The following is a 22,417-nucleotide window of genomic DNA, read 5'->3' as shown; positions in this document are numbered from 1 at the left end:
ATTTGCAACTAAAACAGACGCTTTCTGATTAATTGCTTTCACTTTCTAAATGTCCATTTCATAAGTATCTTGGCAGATCATTCATTCCGTTTTAAAATACAAAATTTTATTATTCCTCAAGCTAGTGTTTTCATTCGAACTTGGATTGAAAATTATCAAATTTATGTTGCATCCCCTTTGGCTCTACGTTTATGGAATGAGCCCAAAATATTCCTTTCACTTTGACGAATGCTTATTTTGTGTCGATGTGCACTTTGTTGCCAATTGTATAATAAATGCATAAGAAATTGTTGTCATCCCTTTGTTTGTTAGTTTCTTATTGCCGGACAATAGAGCATTCCTCTTTAATGTATTTGCAGTTCTACATTGAATGAAGTGAAAAACAGAAAAAAAAAAAATTGGTTTGCCTTCTCCATTTCTTCAATCCAAATAGAGTGTTAAGTGTGACCTCAAAGGTTGTGGCCTGTTGGGGCTTTCATCTTTTGGTGCAAAGTCGTATAATAAAGAGGTAAATAATATATGCTTATGTTTATTAGTATGTTTTGCTACTTTATATTAGGTTGTTAGGCTGAAAAACGGGTTGGTAGGTTCATAAATTAGAAATATTTTTTGTATCACAGTAGTTTGTTAGTGTTTAAAGTAATAGCAGGAGTTTTTGATATGCAATTGGATTATCTGTAGAAAAATTCTTTGAATTCGTAATAATAATATCCATTGCATGAGAACCTTTTTTTTTTTTTGCTAAACTTTGGATCATGTCTCAATTAGTATGGATGAAAACGGAAACAATAACTCAAGGTCAGCAGCAGAAAATCATGGTCCTCCTTCAATAAAGCTAGAGTCATTTGAGAGTTTTTACAACTACGGAAGAGCAATCATGAACACCCCATCAAGATTAGTGAACCGGGTCATGGCTCGGTCCATGGATGAAGTGGAGTTAATTGAGGCAAAGAAACAGAGCCAGCATGAGATGAAGAGAACACTATCTTGGTGGGACCTGATATGGTTCGGAATGGGAAGTGTGATTGGGTCAGGAATCTTTGTCCTAACAGGACTTGAGGTTAAGAACCATGTGGGCCCCGCTGTTGTGTTGTCCTATGTTATCTCTGGCATTTCAGCCATGTTGTCTGTCTTATGCTACACTGAATTTGCTGTTGAAATTCCTGTCGCAGGTAAGCTTCTATTATTTGGATACAAAAGGAATTTTCTTATTTGATATTAGCTTACAATTCAGCATGCTGGGAACAAAATTAGAACAAAGAAAGAATATTTAAATGCTTTTAAAGGTCTAAAGGCTATTCTTATTGTTATGTTTCTTTTTTTTAGGTTAACAACAATGTTGTTTGAATGTGATTTTATATATTATTCAACTTCTTTTGGCTATTAGAGTGTTCTAGCAGCTAATAATGCTTTATAAATAACTAAGAACATCCAAATTAAACTTAAAAGCACCCTAAATTTTTTATTTTCTTAGTGAATGATTTTGAGTCAAGTTTAAAAATAAAAAAAGTTTTTAATGAATATAATATTTGAAGAGGAATATCTTAGGGGAAAAAAAGAAATTATAGACTAAAACCCTCTCAATTTATGTTTTATATAGATTTTTTTTTTACCAAAGATAGGAAATTCGAATCCGCAACCTCTTAATTGAGTATGGAAAGACTATGTCATTTGAGCTATTACTCATTGACTTATGTTTTATATAGATTAAATGTAAGAATATTTTAAACAATATTGTCATAAATTTAATTGAATAAAAATTTAAAAATTTTTTATCATTAAAATTAATTTTTAAATTTAAATAAAAATTCATTCATTCTCTTAATACATTATTCTTCACAAAAAATTTGCACTCACTTTTATCCTAATTAAACATATTCTAATATTTTGATTAAATTCTAATTTGGTTCCTTAATTATCATCAGGTGGTTCCTTTGCATACCTGAGAGTAGAGCTTGGCGACTTCATATCCTTCATAGCAGCCGGAAACATCCTCCTTGAATATATGATCGGCGGCGCCGCCGTGGCGCGCTCCTGGACATCTTACTTCGCCACCCTATGCAACCAAGATTCCGACAAGTTCCTGATCCAAGTCAAAACCCTCCCTCACAACTACAACCAGCTCGACCCTCTCGCCGTTCTCGTCCTCATCGGCGTCTCCATCTTCGCAATCTTGAGCACCAAGGCATCTTCCCGCTTAAACTACATCGCCTCCTTGGTCCACGTCATCGTCATTCTCTTCATCATAGTTGCAGGCTTGACCAAAGCCGATGCAAAAAATTATTCCGATTTTGCCCCTTTCGGAGCTCGCGGCATCTTCCAATCCGCGGCGGTTTTGTTCTTCGCTTATGTGGGATTCGATGCGGTTTCCACCATGGCGGAGGAAACGAAGAATCCAGGAAGGGACATACCGATTGGGCTAATTGGATCGATGGTGATGACGACATTCATATACTGCATGATGGCGGTTACACTGTGTCTGATGCAGAAGTATAGCGAAGTTGATGAGAACGCTGCGTTTTCGGTTGCGTTCGAAGCGGCGGGGTTGAGATGGGGAAAGTACATTGTTGCCCTTGGAGCCTTGAAAGGGATGACCAGTGTTCTTCTTGTTGGTGCTGTGGGACAAGCAAGGTACTCTTATGGATACTCCCATTTCTTAACTTACAAGTCAACTTCACCTGAAATTTATAACTAAGAGCCGTTAAATGATTTAAGTGATTTGACTAAATTTTCATCTAATAACTTTCAGTTATCAACTTTACGTGAAGTTGACTGCACCTGAATTTTTACCATAATGCAGCAAAAATTTATTTGTTTCTACATACTTGCAAAGGAAAAGTCTAGGGAACCAGCAATTTTATTGCATTTTGACCAGCATATAACCAGTAGAGAAAAGTGAGCTATTAGATGAAATCTCACACCAATCTCACACCATCAACTTATATATTTGATTATTAAATATATGGGGTTTATTTCATCTACTTATATATATAAATATATTTTCATTTAAAAGATGATAGCTAAAAAAAAGAGATTACGAAGAGTTAATTAAATGGACACTAAATATTTTTCGAAAAATCTTTTTAAATAAATTATTAGTATGCCTATCAAAATCATAAACATCAATATGTAGGTTCTAAATCCAAATAGCTGTATGGGTTCTTAATTATTGTTCTTGAGAAATGAACAAATTTTATACATTTCTTAAAAGAAGTTTTGATGGATTTTTATCTACTAAAATCTTTACTTTTTATTCCATAGAAGGAATAATCATTAAGTCCTCCTCTTTTAGGACATATTATATTAAAAAATTTAGTTAAATATATTAAATTATTTAAATATTATCAATTATTATTTTTAACATAAAGATATTTTTATATCAGTGATAGTGAAAGTATTATATTAAATAATTTAATTAAATATGTGAAATAATCTAAAAGATTTTAACTATTATTTATATGAAAAGATATCTTTATATGAATAATACTGTAATAACTGTAATTTGTGCTTGAATTTTTTTTCCTTAGGCTATTGTTTTCTCTAATTGTATTGGTCCTCGAAGCCTTGAGGGTGTTTTCTAAAGTTATATTTGTTTTTGAAAATAGAATAAGATAAGATATTGAAAACAAGATATAAAGAATAGAAATATAAAATTTTGTGTTTTTATATTTAGTTTGGGGATAAATTAGAATAAATTATAAAAATTTAATTTATTTTTATTTTTTTATCCAAAAAATTTGAGAAGAAAAATATAATAATAAAAAATATAATTATAAAAAATTAACAAAAATAATAAAAAAAATAAAAAATAAACTGTGATCTTTGTTACTATTTCTGTGTCTTTCGTATCAGGATGGACACAAAATACACTAATTTAGTATCTCTTGACATAATGTTTCTGTCTATCTCATTTATCAAACACAATTTTGTGTCTTTATATTTCTGTTTTAGTGTCTCGTCCCTATAAACAAATGCAGCCTAAGTATTAATTACACGTTAAAATATAATATCAAGTCAAGAGGCCAAAGACTGAAAAAGAGTTTTATAAGATATTATAGGAAGGGTTTTGTCAGGTAGACAATAACTTTTATAAACAACGTGAATAGTGGGGAGTTAATACTTAAAATGGCCCCTGAAATTTGACCCCGACACAATTTAGCCCTTAAACTTTCATCTGACTCAAATTGTACCCGTAATATTAGGATAACCATCTGCACACATAGTGAATTGAACATCCAGTCATTATTATCTGTGCATGAATGAGAATAACTAGGGAACCAAAAGCATATCAACCAAAAATCAGCCAAAATGTATTTGGGTTCCATGAAAAATCGGGTTTTGGTTTGTGCTCCGTGATCTCAGGAGTGGTTTTCAAACATATTATTCAAAAAGTGATTTTAATTAAACGATTTTATTTACTTTTTAGCTGGTCACATTTTGGTTCCATATACTTTTCCTTGAATTAAACATCCAACATATCCATTATTCACATTATTCAATATTTTCATTATCTACCTATACTTTTCATTAACCGAATTATCTAATAATTATCAAGTATGAATTTCACATAAGAAATAATAACATGCGAATTTCCACTAGTAATAACTAGCTTTCTAATAATAGAATTTCCAAGGTGTTAGAACTCATTACATTACATGTTTTTGCATGCATGTTACATTTTATTACGTAACCATATTACTACTTTTTTTGTCATCATCAGGTACCTCACACACATTGCAAGGTCTCATTTGTTACCATCATGGTTGGCTCGGGTGAATCCCACAACCGGGACACCAATCAATGCAACAACCATCATGCTTTTCGCCACCGCCATTATCGCCTTCTTCACAAGCCTCGATGTCCTCGCTAACCTCCTCTCAATCTCAACTCTCTTCCTCTTCTCTCTCGTCGCAATAGCCCTCTTGGTTCGCCGCCACTACGCCCACGGATCCACCAAGAAATCCGACGTGGCGAAATTCTGCGCCTGCATTAGTTTCATTGTGGGTTCCTCTGTTGCCTCTGCGGTTTACTGGACTCGCACTGAAGCGTGGTTTGGTTATGCCGTCACGGTTCCTCTTTGGTTCGTTGGAACAATTGGGATTTGGATCTTGGTTCCCGTTGCAAAGAAGCCAAAGATTTGGGGTGTTCCATGGGTTCCATTGTTGCCATCAGCTTCTGTTGGAATCAACATTTTCCTTCTTGGTTCTTTGGATTTGGATTCGTTTAAGAGATTCGGATATTGGACTCTGGTTTTGGTTGTGTATTACTTGCTTGTGGGATTGCATGCTTCTTATGACATTGCAAAGCTACGTGATCATAATAATAAGGAGAAGGAGAACCAATTGAATTTGGATGAAGAAAATCAAAATAATGGTGTTCTAGCATTGCCACAAAGTAGTGGAAATTAAATGAAAAGAAAAGGACAAATATTGTCCCGCGAATATTTTTGTTCCTGACTATTAAAAAATATTTTTAAGTTCCTGGCTTTCACAAAACTTAGACGAATCAGTTCCTCCGTCTAAATGCCTCCGTTAGGGACTGCACCGTCCAAATGCCTCCGTCAGGGATTGATCTGTCCAAATTTTGTGAAGGTCAGGGACTTAAAAGTATTTTTCAGTGGTCAAGACGAAAATGTACACAGAGCAAAAAGTCAAGAATCTATTTGTCTGTTTCTCTTAAATGAATAATGAATGATATGTGATGATAATGTATGTAATAGTTTCTTGTTTATTCTTCGCTTTGTATGTAGGTGGAAATTCAAGTGCAGTCAATTTTAAGTGAAGTTAATAATTGAAAGTTGTTGGAGAAAAATTTAATCAAATCAGTCAAATTATTTTAACTACTCTTAACTATCAACTTTACGTGAAATTGACTATACTTGATTTCACCTTGTATGTATTTGCTCTGAAATAAGGACTAGGTTTTGTTTTGTCACTAATTATATGAAGTTTGAGTTTTATACTTTAAGTGAGTTTTAAAACTAAATTCTAGTGCTTTTTGGAGTGCGATTCAATTTTTACTCACTTTTTAATTGTTATGGGGAATTTGTGCCTTATTTTTTGGTGTCAAATATTTACTGAATTTATTTTTAATAGTAAATTTTAAATATTTTTAAAATTTGTTATTTTTTTATATTTTTAAATTAAATATTAACTATTTAATTTTTTTGGCACTTAGATACCAAATATTTAGATACCATAAAAAATATTTTATTGTAAATGTAAAAATATATTTTTGATGTAAAGATAATATTTAAATATTATTAGATAATTGACATATTTAACTAAAGTATTTAAGATAATATATGCTAATATCTTGATTGTTATTTTTAAACAAAAATATTTTTATGTGAATAATTATTCTTATTTAATTATAAAAAAAGAATAAAGACAAAAATTTTCTGTTTGACACAAAAATTTATATATTTACTAAAATTGTTTTTTCTCTATATTTTTATTTCTAGCCTCTAGTTATCTAAATACAGCATAAGTGACAATTTTTCTTTCAAAAATTAATCTGTTCCTTGTTAGCCATAACATCCATACCATAGCGGGAAAAAAAAACACCTAAGTTTGAGGTCCAAATTTCTTTGCAACTTAACCTACCACAATTGTAGAGCTAAGAAAAGCTATGATTTATTGCTACTGCATTTTCCCCTTCATTATTCTTTCTGATGTTGGGGGCCATGGAGGGCAATTTGGTCCTTTTGTAATAAGCTTCCGCCGATGAATTAAATTCATGTAACATCAATTATTATGGCCATGCATCATGCATGGAATAATCAGACATAACTTCAAACAGAGTGAGAAAACAAGAAAATTGACCTCTTTTCTACAGCATCAATTTTGACATACTTTTTGTTAGTTTTTCAGGTTAAAAAAAAAGATTTTTTAAAGTGATAATACTAATAAAGTAATAAAGTGATACTTTAATTACTTTTAAATTTGTAATATTTATTATTTGTGAATTTTATTATTTTAATCTAAGGATGATTAATGATATAATTTTTTTTAAGTGACAATATAATTTTAGAAGAGTCAGACCTAGCAGATTAAGAATTAATCTATTGTGGTACTGACTTTATTTAAAGATTTATCACTGGTCAATAAATTACTGCATACATAAGACAAAATTTAAACTACCAATACTTATTTAAGTAGACTAATAAATTAACTATTAATCTAACCCAATTTGATTATCAATTTTGACATGCTACCACTTCTAATTATTAGATCATCCTGTTGTCACTTTGGACTATAGTAGTTTTGGACTTTAACCTCTCATTTAACTTCATACATTTCACATTTGTTGACTATATAGTCTCCACCATTATGGGCTTTGAAGAAAATAACCAATAACAAGACAAAGAACTTCAGCACATATTCTATTATTATTCTTTATTGGAAGAAATAATTAATATATATGGGTACAAATTAGTGGACCAAATAATGAAAAAATTATTTGAAGCTAAGAAATAAATCACTTTTCAACAACTCTGTTAATAGCTTTTTAACTACCCAAAAGATGGACTTGATGGGGGAATAGAGAGTTCTTGTTTCATATACACCTTACAAGGAAAAGTCAAAATCATCATCAACTCACATAATCCACAAACTAAATGCCAAACTTTGACATAATAAATACTTGATTAACCCTTTAATCCGCGCCGTGATTACCGTTAGTCACACATCTTTGAAGACATGACAAAAACCAAACCAACTTTTTTAAATTAAGAAAATAATGTTATTTGTTCTATTTTTATCTTATATATATATATAAATTAATACACATTTATATCAGTTATTTATACTTTTTTGTGTGGTAATTTTGTCGGATATATATCTCAATTCTTGAAACGATTAAATTCTTTTCTTCTTATCGATCATTAAGCTCGATAGTTACAAACTCAGAATCAAAGTAAAAAAGCTAAATTATTACTGATTATATATAATAAAAAACGAATTATTCTCGTCTTAAGTAATTGATTAAATTGAGTTATAACTTATGAGTAACGAACCCTACATTTTTTTAATTAGAGAGCTACTCAGATAAAGACGTTTAAAACATCTTTTTTTTAAAGATATTTTTAGTCATTAAAATTTAATACATATAATTAATTAAATCGTATTATTTTTGTTAACAATAAGTCAGACAAATTAATTTGACCGAAAAAATGGTGAATCAAATCTTAAACTGATCTAAATTAATATTATTTTTTTATAGAAAATGACTTAAAATACTCCTATTATATATATATATATATATATATATAATTAATTTTGAGAATTTTAAATTCTAGCCCTTTACTTCTTATCGTTATAGGGTTAGGAGTATTTTAGTCATTTTTTATAATAAGGATATTGTAGTTACTTTTTATAAAAAATAATATTAATTATACCGGTTCAAGATTTGATTTACTATTTTTTTCGATTAAATTAATTTATCTGACCTAATTTTGACAAAAATAATACAGTTTAATCGATTATATGTACTAAATTTTAATTATTAAAAAATATCTTTAAAAAAAGACGTTTTAGATATCTTTATCTGAGTGGCTCCATTCTAATTAATATATAGTTGAACCCAATGCCTCCTAAAAAGAGTGTAAGTTATTTACCATCTTATTAACCAATACTTATTGCCAATTATAGACAATTAAAAAAAAAAATAAAAGAAGAGAACAAATTAGAGTAGTTTTGCATGTGAATTCATTTAAAAATGTCTATATTTATACTTGATAATTTTTGGATTCTCTATGTATATGATTTCTCTAAAATATTTATATCTTGTTATTAAAATCTACCAACTGGGGCTTAACGTTGAAGATCATGGCATGGTGGTTGAAAAACAGAAACAAATAAGCAAAGACAAGTCCCCTAAATACAGCACTATACTATAGCAATATTTTATTTTCTTCCTCTTCTTTATAAAACATTATATTAATTGATGAAATTCAACTTAGTTTGGAGATTTATGTACCGGTACGTGTTGTCAAAAACTTTGTCCTATTTTCAAAGTGTGCCTTCTTTCTTGACTAATTAATCATCCCAAAATCCACAACCACCCTCACAACACAACAATGTCATTATCTCACAACCACCATTTCTCACGTGAAACCCTACACCTTTTGGTGTCTTATGAGCATTCTATGGAATAAATAGAAATTTGGTTATTATTATTAAGTAAAAATTTATATGTAATTGTCTTCGTATAAAGTTAATATTTAAAAAATTATGCGATAATTTAATAAGTTTAACTAAATTATTGTCTATCGATTCTTCTCAACTATCAACCTCAGACAATTGCATATCAGTTTTTATCTTATTATTATTATTATTATTATTATTATTATTATTATTATTATAAATAAATTTCTCACTTTTATCTATCTTATCTACAACCATTAGCTAGACTGTGATTTTTATCTATTTTTATTTATCTAGCATATTTTTGTATTAAATTTGAACTAAATATGACTCATTTTTGAATTTTTTTTATTATTTATTATATTTTATATCAATAATTTAAATTAAAATAATAACCTGCTAATCATTACTATTAGTATCCGTTATCTAAAATATAGACATTAATCAATTATTTAAATATAAAAATAATATTGTTGTTGTTGTTTTATTATTATTATTAGTGGCAGTAATAGTATGTAGGAATAGTATGATTATCATAATCATTATATTATCAACCCTTAAAGACCAACTTTGCTTGCTCTTTTGGGAGTGCCTCAGTCACAAACTCTCATCATTGCTGAAAAAAATCCAAACCCAAACACAAACACAAAATTCAACAATGGGAAATAGCTTGGGTGGGAAGAAAACCACAAAGGTGATGAAAATTGATGGGGAAACCTTCAAGATCAAGGCACCGGTGAGAGCAAGTGAAGTTCTTAAGGACCACCCTGCAGGTCTTGTTCTTCTCGAGTCAGAGGCAGTGAAGCATTATGGCGTAAGGGCAAAACCTTTGGAAGCAAACCAAGAATTACAGCCAAAAAGGCTGTATTTCTTGGTCGAACTTCCAAAGGAGTCCTCAGTAGCACCCAGAAGGGTGCGCTCTGGAGTCATCAACATGAGCGCAAGAGATAGGCTCGAAAGCCTAGCTCTTTCTAGAAGGTCTGCTTCTGATCTCACGATCATGAAGCAGACCAAAATAATATCACAGCCACAGCCACAGTCACAGCCACAGTCGCAATTGCAGCCTTTGAGGCTAAAGCTGAGGCTTCCAAAGGCAGAGGTGGAGAAGCTTATCAAAGAGAGCAAAGATGAGGTTGAAGCAGGAGAGAGGATCATGGGTTTGTGCATTGGCAATGGTGACATCAACAAAAACAAAAACATAGATGAGATTATTGAGGAAAATGATGAGGAAGTGGTGATGTTGGACCACCATGTTCATTGGAAGGCTGCAAGAAACAGGGTTGGTGACAATCCAAAGACACATCAGCAGGTACGGTTTATACTTTATACTAAATTAATAATCATAAAATTTAACGGTAGAAACTCAGGTGTAGTCGACTTTACGTGAAGTTTATAATTGAGAGCCGTTAAATGATTTGACTGATTTGACTAAATTTTCATCTAACGACTCTTAGATATCAACTTCACGTGAAGTCGACTTCACCTGAGTTTTCACCAAATTTAACATTGGTTTTTTCTCTTTACCACCATAATATATATCTTAATATTTACTTACTAATTACTTTCTTAATGAATATTACTTAAAATTGGTGCTCTTTTTTATAAGAATTAATGACAAAATTCATTAATACATAAAGATGTTGATAAGATTTTTGTTATTTACTCAAGTCCAGTCGACTTCACGTGAAGTTAGTAGTCGAGAGCAGTTAGATGATTTGACTGATTTGACTAAATTTTTATCTAACGGTTTTTAGCCATCAACTTCACGTGAAGTCAACACTGCACCGAAGTTTCCACCTATTAAGAATTATCTTTATATTTACTGATTTATATATAGCTAAGACATAAAATAATGACCACTTTTGTTGTCATTGACAAATGTGTATGCATGTTGATTCACCATGTCTTAGAAGTAGAAATGATATTTGAGTTTTATGTTTGGTATACTTACATATATGAGTTGTTTGATATGTTTGATGAAAAAATTTTATACTTAAAGTAATTAAACTCTTAAGGTAAAAGTAAAGATAAAAGAAGTTGGCAAGATTACTCATAAAATGTGACTTTTGAATGAATGATCTAAGTTATTAATGGAGATAACAATCAATTTAGTTTCACTAATTTAGAGACTAATTAAATTGATGAGTTAGTGAGAAGTGAAAACACAGTGCACAAATTTATTATTATCTTATGCTATCATTAATGTTATGTCTAATTTTAGCCAGCAATAACTTTGATTATTAATCAAAATTGTAGTAATTAAACAAGGGAGTCCTAATTCTTTTAGTAGTTTATGAGTATAACAATAATAAATTATTTCCTAAGAGGAGTGTGCATAGTACGTATCGTAGATGATAGTAGTGTACTTTCTTTTTCTTCTTAAACATTATTATTTAGAAAATTTTTTAAGTGTACCGTCATACCGGTGTTTCACTGATTTTTAATCGTTGATTTTAATTATAAAAAATATATATAATATATATAATTAAGATCAACGGTTAAAAATTACACTTAAAAAAATTTTCTTATTATTTATCCTAAGGTATATATATCCCTAAGGTCGTTTGGTAAGGGGGTTAGGTACTTAGGTCTCTCTTGTTTTTAGCAAAATTTCAAACGAATTGTATTTTCCTAAGTAACACGACAAAAAATTACTTAATATTATTATTCATCGTCAATCAATAATAATTTGCACTATTATAAATGTCACATATGGGAACAACTCACGTGAAGACTAGTTATCTTCACATGAAGATGCAGGTTTAACGACTAACACATGTTATGTTATTGAGAGACAGAAATTGAGACTGAAATTGGAAGATATAGATTAAATTAAGTTTTTATATTGTGTTTGGTGTAAAATATATTTGATTGAGTTATATTTTAGTATCATGTTTAGTTTAAGATAAATATGGAGATCGAGAGATAAATTTAAAATTTAAAAAATTAAATAAAAATATTTAAAAAAAATATTATAAAAATTTTAGTCTCTATTTCTAAAAATTTTAGTTCTCTGTATTTTTATTTTTTAAAAATGCTAAAAAAATTAAAATTTTATGTTACGAGACTAAAATTTTAATTTTAATATCAGATTATTAAATACAATTCCAATTCCAATCTCTACTTCTAAAAATTACCTTACGGTTCAACTTAAAGATTTAGTTTATTTTTAAGGAATAGTTTATTTGAATAAAACAAGATCAACCATTTTTTTTAACACTACAATTCAATTATTCTTTAATTTTTTTTAATTGTAAGTAATTAAGTAGCTTGTATGTAGCTCTTATCCTTCACTGTTTTACATTGCATCAATAACCATTCAAATTAAACCTTTTATTTAATCACTCTATCAATTACTATTATTTTACCATATTTACAATTAGATTTTTATTTTTCAATTAAATTTTTATACTGTTTTTAATTTTATAATTAGATCATTTTTATATTAAAATGTTAAAAATAACAAAATATTTCTCTCAAAAAATATGTAAACAAATATCTAATTAGGTTCTTAATTGTAAATACCTTCATTTTATAGAGAAATATTTCATTAACTCGAACATTTTTAACCTAGCAAAAATCTAATTATAAAATAAAAAATAATATAAAAACCCAATTTAAAAAAAATTATAAGAATCTAATTACAAATTTAAAAAAACTATAAAGATTAATGATTTAAATAATAATTCATATTAATCAATTATTCAATTCAAATTAATTAATTACGCCATTAAGATTCGAGCCCCGTTACAATGTCCTTTTCAATTTTTGTTGGTTCTGCTCTAAATAATGATTATCCTTCACATTACTTAAAGCAAAGCATCTTAAAAGAAAAAAACTACAATCTTTTGTACGTGATGAGAATCCATATAGCTATAACCATTAATTTATGAAGGAGTTGTTAGAAGAAACTATATTCTTTTAGGAACAATTGCATGCATTATCTAACGACTTTGTGTCTAATAATATTAAACTAGATTTATATATCTATGAATGCTTATTAGAATATAAATAATATAAAGTTTGTAAGCACTAATTTTCCTTTTTCTTTGGATTAACAACACTTGCAGAAAAGAGTGAGTTTCATGCCAATCAGTGAAGGAAGGACTCCACTAGCAGTGGCTTCATAACTGAAAAAGGTGAATGAAGGAGTTTAATTAGTTTCATATCTATAAGATAGAGTTATATATATATATATATATATATATATATATATATATATATATATATATATATATATATGAATGCAAACCATGTTAATTAAGGCACTATATATAAGGGCGTTTTTGTATTAGTTTTCATATGTGTGTGGAACCCTTATAGTTGTCATCAATAACTGTAAACCTATAATGGTTTCGTTCAACAGCGTTATATATAATGAAATGATACAAATATAATATGTACATTAATTATTCCGAAGAAAACAATAGTCAATATGTAATATTATAATGCATGGTAGAGAGTAATTATCGAAAGAGTTTAATTTTAATGTATTCATAGCATAAAATGTTTTACATAGTTGCCGAATCATATTTTTTAATAATAATTTATGCGATTAGCCGATTAATGTAAAAAATTTTTTTTTTTATTAAAGTGATGTGATATTACGTAATTAAATGTACGTATAAAATTATTTTACACTGGCAGTATATTAAAATTAAATTATTATCAAAAGGTAATAATAATAATAATAATAATAATAATAATAATAATAATAATAATAATAATAATAATAATAATAATAATAATAATTCTAGAGTTTTTATTCAAATCAGTAAAATTTAACTTCCTATATTTAAGTATAATACTCACAATAAAAATAAGAGTTTACTATTAAATTGGTATCCAAAAGATTCAGACGCACATAAAAACAACTTTAAAAGATGTTAACGACAAAAAAACTCTTGAAAAATTTTAAAATTGACAAGCATACTCATCCTTTATTGGAGCTCATTTTTGATAGGTGGCCACAAAAATTAGATGATCTGATTAACTCTGAACCTAAATTACTTATGTGATATTTTTTAAATTAAATTTTGCGATGATTGAATTAGAAATAAGAGTCCCAAATCAATTGACTTATATTTTAAACATTACTAGTTATGTTAATCAATGAATATTTTTAGGGTATGAGTCAATTGATTTAGGATTTTTATTTCTAACTCAATTATTGAAAATTAATTTAAAATGTCACATAACTAATTTAGGTTTAGAATTAGTAAGATAGTCTAATTTTGACCATCATTTTAGTATTATGCTTATTGAAAATAAACTCTGAACAAAAGAAGATCACATTTGTTAAATTTTAAAATTTATCAAATATTTTTTATAATTAATATCTTTTAGAATTATTTTTTTAGTATCTAAATCTTTTAAATACTGATTTAGTAAGAACTCTAGAAATAAATGTAAACTGTTTTAAATACCAAGTTTATGCACTTTTTTTTTTTATCATCATCAGGTGAAATGCGACTCAATAATAAAAATATATCTTGATCGGCTCAGTCTGATGTATAAAACTTAATAAATAATCCACAAAATATTTTTATTGTTTCCGAATCATTTGATTTATGACAAGTAGGTCATTTTCAACATGGCTGAGTATTTATATAACCAATATTATTATTAATAAAAATAGTAAAGTTAGAAATAAATTGCTTATAGAAAATGTTTGAAAGTGGGAGATAAAGTTAAATACAAAATTCATATATATAAAAGTAAAAAAATTAACTACTAAATTAATCACTAATTATTATATATTTATATATCAATTCACATATTTTTTCAACTAAATAATAAACCAGTAAAATAATCAAAATTATAATAAATGAATAATCAAATTTATTTATAATAATATAACATATTTTTCATAAGATTTCAAATGAAATTTCTATAAGTGGTGGCCAATTGATAATCGATTTTTAGTATTACGAACCATGATTGCCATAAAAATTGTTGTTGTTTCCTATGAATATTAAAAAATTGAACTTGGCATCTAGGATTAGCAACAAATAGAAGATAAGATAAACACGATTATCTAATTTTCTGAATAATTCTTGATCGATCGAAAGGTCATAGATGGTAGCAGGTCATGGTCACTCTCACCACATTTGAAATCATATATCAACGAGGTCCTTATTAGCCGAAGAGTTGGCAGCCACAAACACCATTTAAGAAGGAGAAATAAAGTAAATAAAATATACTATAAAATAACACAATTATTTGATGGGGTTTAACTTTTTCAATCAATGGCCCTATGAGCCTAAAAAACATTTTAAAGAAAAAAAACACAAATAAAAACAATTTAGCAACAAACAAGTTTTGAATAGATTCCCTAAGGCTAAGAGGCTAAGGATCAAACAAACTCCCCTATATAATAAGCAAGCCACTATTATGGTTAGTTCATTAGTCCACATTATCAAGAAAACATAGCCAGTCGTTTAATCTAAAGATGCTATTTAGGGAAAAATAAAATAATAAATAAAGAAAAGAAAATAGTTTTACGTGCGTGGGTGAATGCTATATGATGTAGGATTTGCTTATCCATTTAGAATGATGATGATGATGATGATAATGGTATATATATTTGATCCTACATGGCTGCACTATTACTTAAAATAACAGGCGATAGTTTTTGTTATATAGGCACCAATGCAATGTGTATGTAAATGAAGCTTATAATAAATTGACCTTATACCATTAGATATACTGTGCAAATGAAGCTTTTCTTGGACAAGATTTTCCCTTGCTACCATTTTTCAACTATAAAAAGGGAAAACAAAATCAGAAGATAAAATGAACTTCAGCATCTGGCATTATTTGACCAACGCCTATGTAGAAAAGGAAAAAACCTGCAATCTATAATAAGCTTAATCTATACAATTTTGCTAGACTAAGCTAGTAAAAGAATTCACATTATTACTTTATTACTCTAGAACCTTAAACAACATATTAATCTGATAGTGAGAGCTTACTCTTTAGATTATAATTCTATCATCCAACCATTCTGGAACTGCTTTATATCTTTGATTTGAGTTTTAAAATGCAGCATAGTAAGCACCAACTAGAAGAAAGGATTTGAGTGCTTGGACATTATTATTTTTTAGGTAGGGATAATCAGGCTCGTCCGGTACGCCTTCCGACTTTGAGTGCCAATTCGGTATCAATCTTGAGGGAGATGTCAAGTGCCTTCACAGAATGAGTCAGCGAACCGCTGCAAAGCAGGACACACAAATTTTCATTAGTGCACATATAACAATGCAGGAAGAGACAGAAGGATATTAATACGGAGCGACGCAAAACATAATTTTACCTGGAAATGTAGGTTACTCCACTTTGTCCGATTTTATGTACGGTATCAAGAGTAACATTGCCTGATGCCTGCCATTATAAAAAGGAAAACAGCATGCTAGTTGTGAACTTGAAGGAACAATTCCAAGATATCCACATCAATGGCCACAATTTACTATTATCTACAAATAATGAATGCAAAGCTAACAAGTCCAAACAAAAAATGGTATTCGCCTTAACAGAATATGATAACCTCCACCAGTACCAAACTGACCACAAGAAAACCATTACACCACCAATCTTTAATATCATGCTTCATGTTCATTGGAAAATAGTGACCTCAAGACATAACGTGTAAAACATTGGACCCAAAACTTACACACTGTTCGACAATTTTGAATTTTACATCCACCTCTTTAAAGAATAAATGATTGAGAAGATAAGCTAGTTTCTCAAACAGAACAAGTAAACCATTCATATATAAAAAATATCAAATCAATAGCAAATATTCTAAAGCATTTATTTAAAAAATAATTCAAAACATATGGCACGATTGAACTAAACAAATTTTAGTCATGAATACCTCAGTCTCAAATTTTCCATTGACTAACTGCACAGCTTCCTTCAGCATTGATATGTCCACATCCCCGTTTGGTAGAGGTAAAACCATATTATCCAACATTATCCGGGTCAAAGAGGTGTTCGTTTGGGAAGCATAATGTAATACTTCTTTAACTTCCTCAAGAGTTCTGGTCTCAACCTGGTAAAAATGAAACAAACTTATCAAAAACCATGGTCTCAACCAGATTTTGTCCTCTATTACATGCTGCACAGTTACTACCAGTACATGTTCTATTTACGCAAATGGTTAATAGCTCTAAATCACATTAACTGCAAACACAAGTCAGTTAGTGCGTGGCATTTGGCAGGAATCACAATTATCATTAGCTTTAAAAAGTTGATTGAAGACCAAAATGTTTCAGATAACAAGAAAAAGAACTGCATATATAAAAAAAATGAATCAGACCACAACTACCTCAACCTCCACTTTTAGGTTTCTTTGCTCTAAATACAGGTCAACAGCTTTGAGGGAGTTTGAAACACCTCCAGCTGCTGATATATGATTATCTTTTATCATCACCATATCGAACAAACCCATCCTATGATTCCGACCTCCACCAATTAATACCTATAGAAACAGATGTACCTCCTTTATAAAAATTATTTGTCAAAGTACAAATGCCCATTAATAACAGAAAGGAAGTGATTGAAAGTCCAGACCGCCCACTTATCCAATAAACGTAAACATGGAGCAGTTTTTCTAGTCTCCAACATATATGCAGGGTATGCTGCATCAGCCATTGCCTGTGAAAGAACATGAAATATGTAATGAAGTTAGAAATATAACTAGGATAATATGATAATTTTTTACTGACCATTAGGATAACACAAACTCTAGTAATCCAGCTTAAGAAATTAAATCAAATAATATCAGCCAATTGACAATTTTGATCGAATATTCCCCACATTGCCTGTAATTGACATAAATAACATTCCAGGGAATAGGGGTCTTTTAAAAGGGGGAGTTAAAGCCAGCTAACTAATTCCGTAACAATCCGGTGGCAAAAGAAACGGAATTGGAAAAACAATCCTACCTTTGTTAAAGTTGCGATGCCACTCATCCTCTGCATAAAGTTTAGCACTACCCTCTCGGCCACAACAATGTTATGTGCCCGTCCTACACTTAAATTACTGAGGATTGATAGCAGACTTTCATGAAATCATTCACAAATAAATGATGTACTTTTCCCCCTTGCTTAATTATGTCACTATCTTACCATGAACTTTTCCGAACTGTACACCTTTATGTATATCATCACCATCCTTTTTAGACCATTCCACCTGATATTTGAAAATAATTGTACAACAACTCAGCCAAGTATTAACGATGCATACGGTAAAGGAAATCTGTTCATCGCTTTCATACCTTCAAGGAAGGATCAACTTCATAAAATATCATCTCTGCAAGTGCAATCCCCGCAATGATGCCATCCTCCTTTGCCAAAAAATAAGCTTCAACCACCATGTCAAATGGAATGGTGGCCATGCACGTTATATCACCTACAGTAAAACACCTCTGTTATTAAAAGTTACATATGCACTACATGTATCAAAATATCACTACTATTTACATTCGTTTATCTAGATAAGCTCAACAAGAGAAAACCAAATAGTTTTGCTCAGAGTGCACTACAGTAAGAAAAAGACAGCTAGTACAACAAAACTTAGAGAAGTAAAAGTTCAGGCATAAACCTCGATCTCCGGCATCTTCTGCAAGGGCTAACTTGATAATGCCCTTCAAATCATAAGTTGGGTGTGAAGGAGGCTTTATTGCAAAGGACTCATACGATATCCTAGAGTTTGTGGTTTCTACAGCAGACATTTTCACAACCCTCCTGCAATTGCAAAACAATACAATACAACACAAAATTAACCAGAAAAAAAATACACAACTATTATTAACCATTAGTTCTTTCTCCAACATGCTAAAATTAAATTAAAGAACAACAATTCATAATTCACACTAGTTAATGTAAATTATTGACATAGCTGTCAGAGAACCTTGAATGAGTTGAAACTAAAAATACCTGACTTCTGATTGTCCTTGGAGTTTAACTGAGAAGCTGCACGAGATTCAAATTACAACATTGTTAGAAGGCTTTGGATATCAGAAACATTGCAAAATATAAATGATTTAATTAAATTTAATTTTTCTCACACATTTAAGTAAATGAAATAAACACTTGAACCGATGCTTACGAAGCCAAAGAAAAGTGAGAATTCGAAGTTAAAGACCTGAGGAAAGGCTTAGAAGACCTTGTGATGTGAAAAGCTTGTGGCAAGCAACTGAATCTGGAGTTCATAGCCATAAATTCGAAAAAGGTTAAGTTGCTTCAACTTTGAGGGAATCAATCAATAGAGTTCAGAATTTTTTGCTTTATTCCTCAATTTTCACCGACTTATCTTCGTTGAAAAAAGAGAGAGAAGCAAAAAAGCGAAGCAAGTTGGTTTTGGGGATTCTAAGGTTCACGAAGTTGCAGTGACGCGCCTAACGAAAAGGAGGTGGTTTTTCTGAGAAATAAAACCAGAAGTCCTGGTTCGAGTTATTCAAATCGGGTTTTGTTATAACCGGTTTAAAACAGGTTCGAACCGGTTCAAAGTTAAGCACAAGAAGAGCAGAGAGAGAGTAGGAGGCGAAGGCTGCAGAGGGGGACGGCGGAGACAACTGACTGGTGTGAGGCAACCACAGAAGTGGCGCTGACGGTATTTTTTTTTGGACACCATCGTTTTGGGCTGGCCCAATACTGGGAACATGGGCCTAAAATCGCCAATTTTCTACAAAATAGGGGCTAACGGGGGATTTCGTTAAATATGGGCATAGCCGCATAGGTAATATCGTAATTTTAGAGAGTAAAGTATCAATCCGGTCCTGTCCATTTTCCAAAATGACAAGACGATCCTTAACTAAAAACACGTTCCATTACGGTTCCTGACCTGTATTCCGTCTGCCAACCCAGTTCTTCTGTCAGTTTTCCGGCGAAAACTTGACAGAAATTGCTGACGTGTCAAGTTAAAAAATGGACAGGGACCTAGTTGTCTCTAAATTTAAATTTGTTAGGGATTTATTTGTCTGTATTATTCTTTAAATAATATTTTTAATTATTTTTTTATTCATTATATTAATATTTTTTTTAATAAATAAGTACAAACTAATTAATAAATTATTCAAATTTAAAAATATCATTTATTATAAAACTAAATAAATAATTTTTAAATATATAAATAATAAACATTAAAATTCAGTTAATACATTAATAATAATAATCCTATGATATACTATTAGTATTATGATCTAGCTAATTTTTACAATAACGTGAAAACTAATGAACACATTATTTAATATATAGTAAACTTTTTTTGACTAATAACAAATTTAATTTTTTATCTCTTTAAACTAAATTAATAATTCTATTTGATATCTTTACACTAAAATACACTATGAGTAGGCTACTAATACTAAATGAAATAAAACATAATAGAATTATTAATTTAGTTTAAAGAGATAAAAAATTAAATTTGTTACTAGTAAAAAAAAGTTTACTATATATCAAATAATGTGTTCATTATTTATAATACTAATAGTATATCATAAGGTTATTATCACCAATGACCAATGGATCCACTCCTATAGGTGTGGGGGCAAGCGCTCCCACTACAGTTTGAAATTTTATTGAGTAGTATATAATAATAATATTTATTTGCCTCCATTAAATTATTAAATTTGACCCCACAATAATTTTTTATTCAACTTTCGACACTTGATAATCAATTTGAGAACTTCATATTAGATTTCTATTATAATAATCAATTTTTAAATTTAAATAAGATTGGTGTTCTTTTTTAGAAATTGGCTCAAAAGAATATTATCTATCCATTTGTGTTTCTTCTTTTGAAATTAGCTTTAGTTTTTTTTTTTCATAATAACTACACTAATTAAATGAATTTTTTCAACTATGAATATCATCAAGAGCTAATTGTATGAAAGTTGAGTTTTAAATGATTGTTTAACGACATATACAAAAAAAAGACATTTTTTTTTACTAAAAAAAGGGACATTTTGATTATATTGTCAATGTTTCAAAATATGAAATATAAAAAATTAAATTTTAAATTATGTATTATTATTTAAATTACTATTTTCGTATTTTAATTTGTAATTAGATATCTTAAAACCTAATCATATTTTATAATAATAAAATATAATTATAACAACAATTATGCTACGTAAATATAAAATAATCACTTGTACAGAATAAATCTTAAAATACAAATTTTGAAATACAAAATACACATTAAAAATAAGTTAATATATGTATTTATACTCAAATTTATAGTAGATAATTTGATAGCTAATTTTATATGTAAACGTAATATTTTTATTACAAAAATTATTATCACGTTATATATATTTTGCTCTCACTATCAAAATTTTTTGGATCTATCACTAGTTATTATTATTAATGTATTAACTGAATTTTAATGTTTATTATTTATGTATTTAAAAATTATATTTAAAAATTATTTATTTTGTTTCATAATAAATGATATTTTTAAATTTGAATAATTTATTAATTAGTTTGTATTTTTTTTATTAAAAAAATATTAATATAATAAATAAAAATATAATTAAAAATATTGATTAAAGAATAATAAAGACAAATAAACCCCTAACCAATTTAAATTTAGAGACAACTAGGTCCCTGTCCATTTTTTAACCTGACACGCCAGCAATTTCCGTCGAGTTTTCGCCAGAAAACTGACAGAAGGACCGGATTGGCAGACGGAATATAGGGTTAGGGACCGTAATGGAACGTGTTTTTGGTTAAGGACCGTCTTGTCATTTTGGAAAATGGATAGGGACCGGATTGGTACTTTACTCTAATTTTAGATGTCCAATATTAACTAACTTGAGTTGATTTAAGGTTTGATTTAGTAAAACTTTTTTAAGAGGTGTTTGTACTTTTAAAAACCACAAGCACCTCATTTTGTATTTGGTAAATTAAAAAGTCCAAGTGCTTGTGCTTACGGCTTTTAAAAGTTAGGGATGCTTTTGAAAGCACCTAAGCGGAAGCTTTTCAAAACTGGCTTGTGCTTATCAAATTTTATTTATTTTCCTGCACATATTCCCCGCTATTATATTGCCATTGAAATCCTCATATATTTTTAGCTTCTCGTTCTAACCTTCACAAATTCTAACACAGTCTTCATATATTTTTTTATTTTTCAACCTAATCTTCACAAATTTTAACACAAATACATCTCTATCACATATCAGGTAAGAACTTCTATCTATTTATATTATTTTTTGTGCGTTGTTTTTGTATTTTTCAGTAGATCTATGATGTTTGTTTGTTTTTTTA

The 22,417-nt window shown here is 29.2% G+C and overlaps 3 protein-coding genes across 7 annotated transcripts; 2 read left to right on the top strand and 1 right to left on the bottom strand.

Moving 5' to 3' along the window:
- The first annotated feature begins 380 nt into the window (after positions 1–380).
- Positions 381–5,790, top strand: LOC112786840 (cationic amino acid transporter 1). Its single transcript, XM_025830214.3, has 4 exons — positions 381–508; positions 769–1,172; positions 1,926–2,631; positions 4,721–5,790. The coding sequence occupies exons 2-4, from the start codon at positions 770–772 to the stop codon at positions 5,406–5,408; spliced, it is 1,797 nt and encodes a 598-aa protein (XP_025685999.1). The 5' UTR covers positions 381–508; position 769; the 3' UTR covers positions 5,409–5,790.
- Positions 5,791–9,677: 3,887 nt separating this feature from the next.
- LOC112784610 (uncharacterized protein At1g66480) lies at positions 9,678–13,549 on the top strand. Its single transcript, XM_025827879.3, has 2 exons — positions 9,678–10,455; positions 13,217–13,549. The coding sequence occupies exons 1-2, from the start codon at positions 9,805–9,807 to the stop codon at positions 13,274–13,276; spliced, it is 711 nt and encodes a 236-aa protein (XP_025683664.1). The 5' UTR covers positions 9,678–9,804; the 3' UTR covers positions 13,277–13,549.
- Positions 13,550–15,821: 2,272 nt separating this feature from the next.
- On the bottom strand, positions 15,822–19,792 carry LOC112783530 (quinolinate phosphoribosyltransferase [decarboxylating] 1a). Of its 5 annotated transcripts, none has more exons than XR_011878285.1 (12): positions 19,293–19,746; positions 19,085–19,120; positions 18,750–18,892; positions 18,424–18,557; positions 18,275–18,338; positions 18,092–18,174; positions 17,718–17,801; positions 17,473–17,625; positions 17,020–17,196; positions 16,459–16,526; positions 16,121–16,359; positions 15,822–15,908 (listed from the first exon to the last, which is right to left on the bottom strand). XR_011878285.1 is itself a non-coding variant. In XM_029296363.2 (11 exons), exons 1-11 carry the CDS (start codon positions 19,364–19,366, stop codon positions 16,263–16,265), a joined length of 1,092 nt encoding a protein of 363 aa, XP_029152196.1. In that variant the 5' UTR covers positions 19,367–19,792; the 3' UTR covers positions 15,822–16,262. The 5 variants fall into 5 exon arrangements, 3 of the variants coding, with proteins under 3 accessions (XP_029152196.1, XP_029152195.1, XP_025682297.1); XR_003816402.2 differs by having other exon boundaries at positions 19,257–19,738; XM_029296363.2 differs by having other exon boundaries at positions 15,822–16,359; positions 19,314–19,792.
- Positions 19,793–22,417: the final 2,625 nt, after the last annotated feature.

Source organism: Arachis hypogaea, chromosome 20 (genome assembly GCF_003086295.3).
Source record: "Arachis hypogaea cultivar Tifrunner chromosome 20, arahy.Tifrunner.gnm2.J5K5, whole genome shotgun sequence".
Lineage (NCBI taxonomy): Eukaryota > Viridiplantae > Streptophyta > Magnoliopsida > Fabales > Fabaceae > Arachis > Arachis hypogaea.
Note: the sequence above shows the minus strand (reverse complement) of the source record. Positions and strands in the feature narration are given on the sequence as shown.

Coding starts and splice junctions, on each gene's coding strand:
- LOC112786840 (XM_025830214.3), top strand. CDS start 770: ATGGATGAAAACGGAAACAATAACTCAAGGTCAGCAGCAGAAAATCAT. Junction 1,173..1,925: donor TGTTGAAATTCCTGTCGCAG/GTAAGCTTCTAT, acceptor AATTATCATCAG/GTGGTTCCTTTGCATACCTG. Junction 2,632..4,720: donor GGTGCTGTGGGACAAGCAAG/GTACTCTTATGG, acceptor TGTCATCATCAG/GTACCTCACACACATTGCAA.
- LOC112784610 (XM_025827879.3), top strand. CDS start 9,805: ATGGGAAATAGCTTGGGTGGGAAGAAAACCACAAAGGTGATGAAAATT. Junction 10,456..13,216: donor ATCCAAAGACACATCAGCAG/GTACGGTTTATA, acceptor CAACACTTGCAG/AAAAGAGTGAGTTTCATGCC.
- LOC112783530 (XM_025826512.3), bottom strand. CDS start 19,366: ATGGCTATGAACTCCAGATTCAGTTGCTTGCCACAAGCTTTTCACATC. Junction 17,197..17,472: donor ACCTAAAAGTGGAGGTTGAG/GTAGTTGTGGTC, acceptor CATTTTTACCAG/GTTGAGACCAGAACTCTTGA. Junction 16,527..17,019: donor ATGGAAAATTTGAGACTGAG/GTATTCATGACT, acceptor TTATAATGGCAG/GCATCAGGCAATGTTACTCT.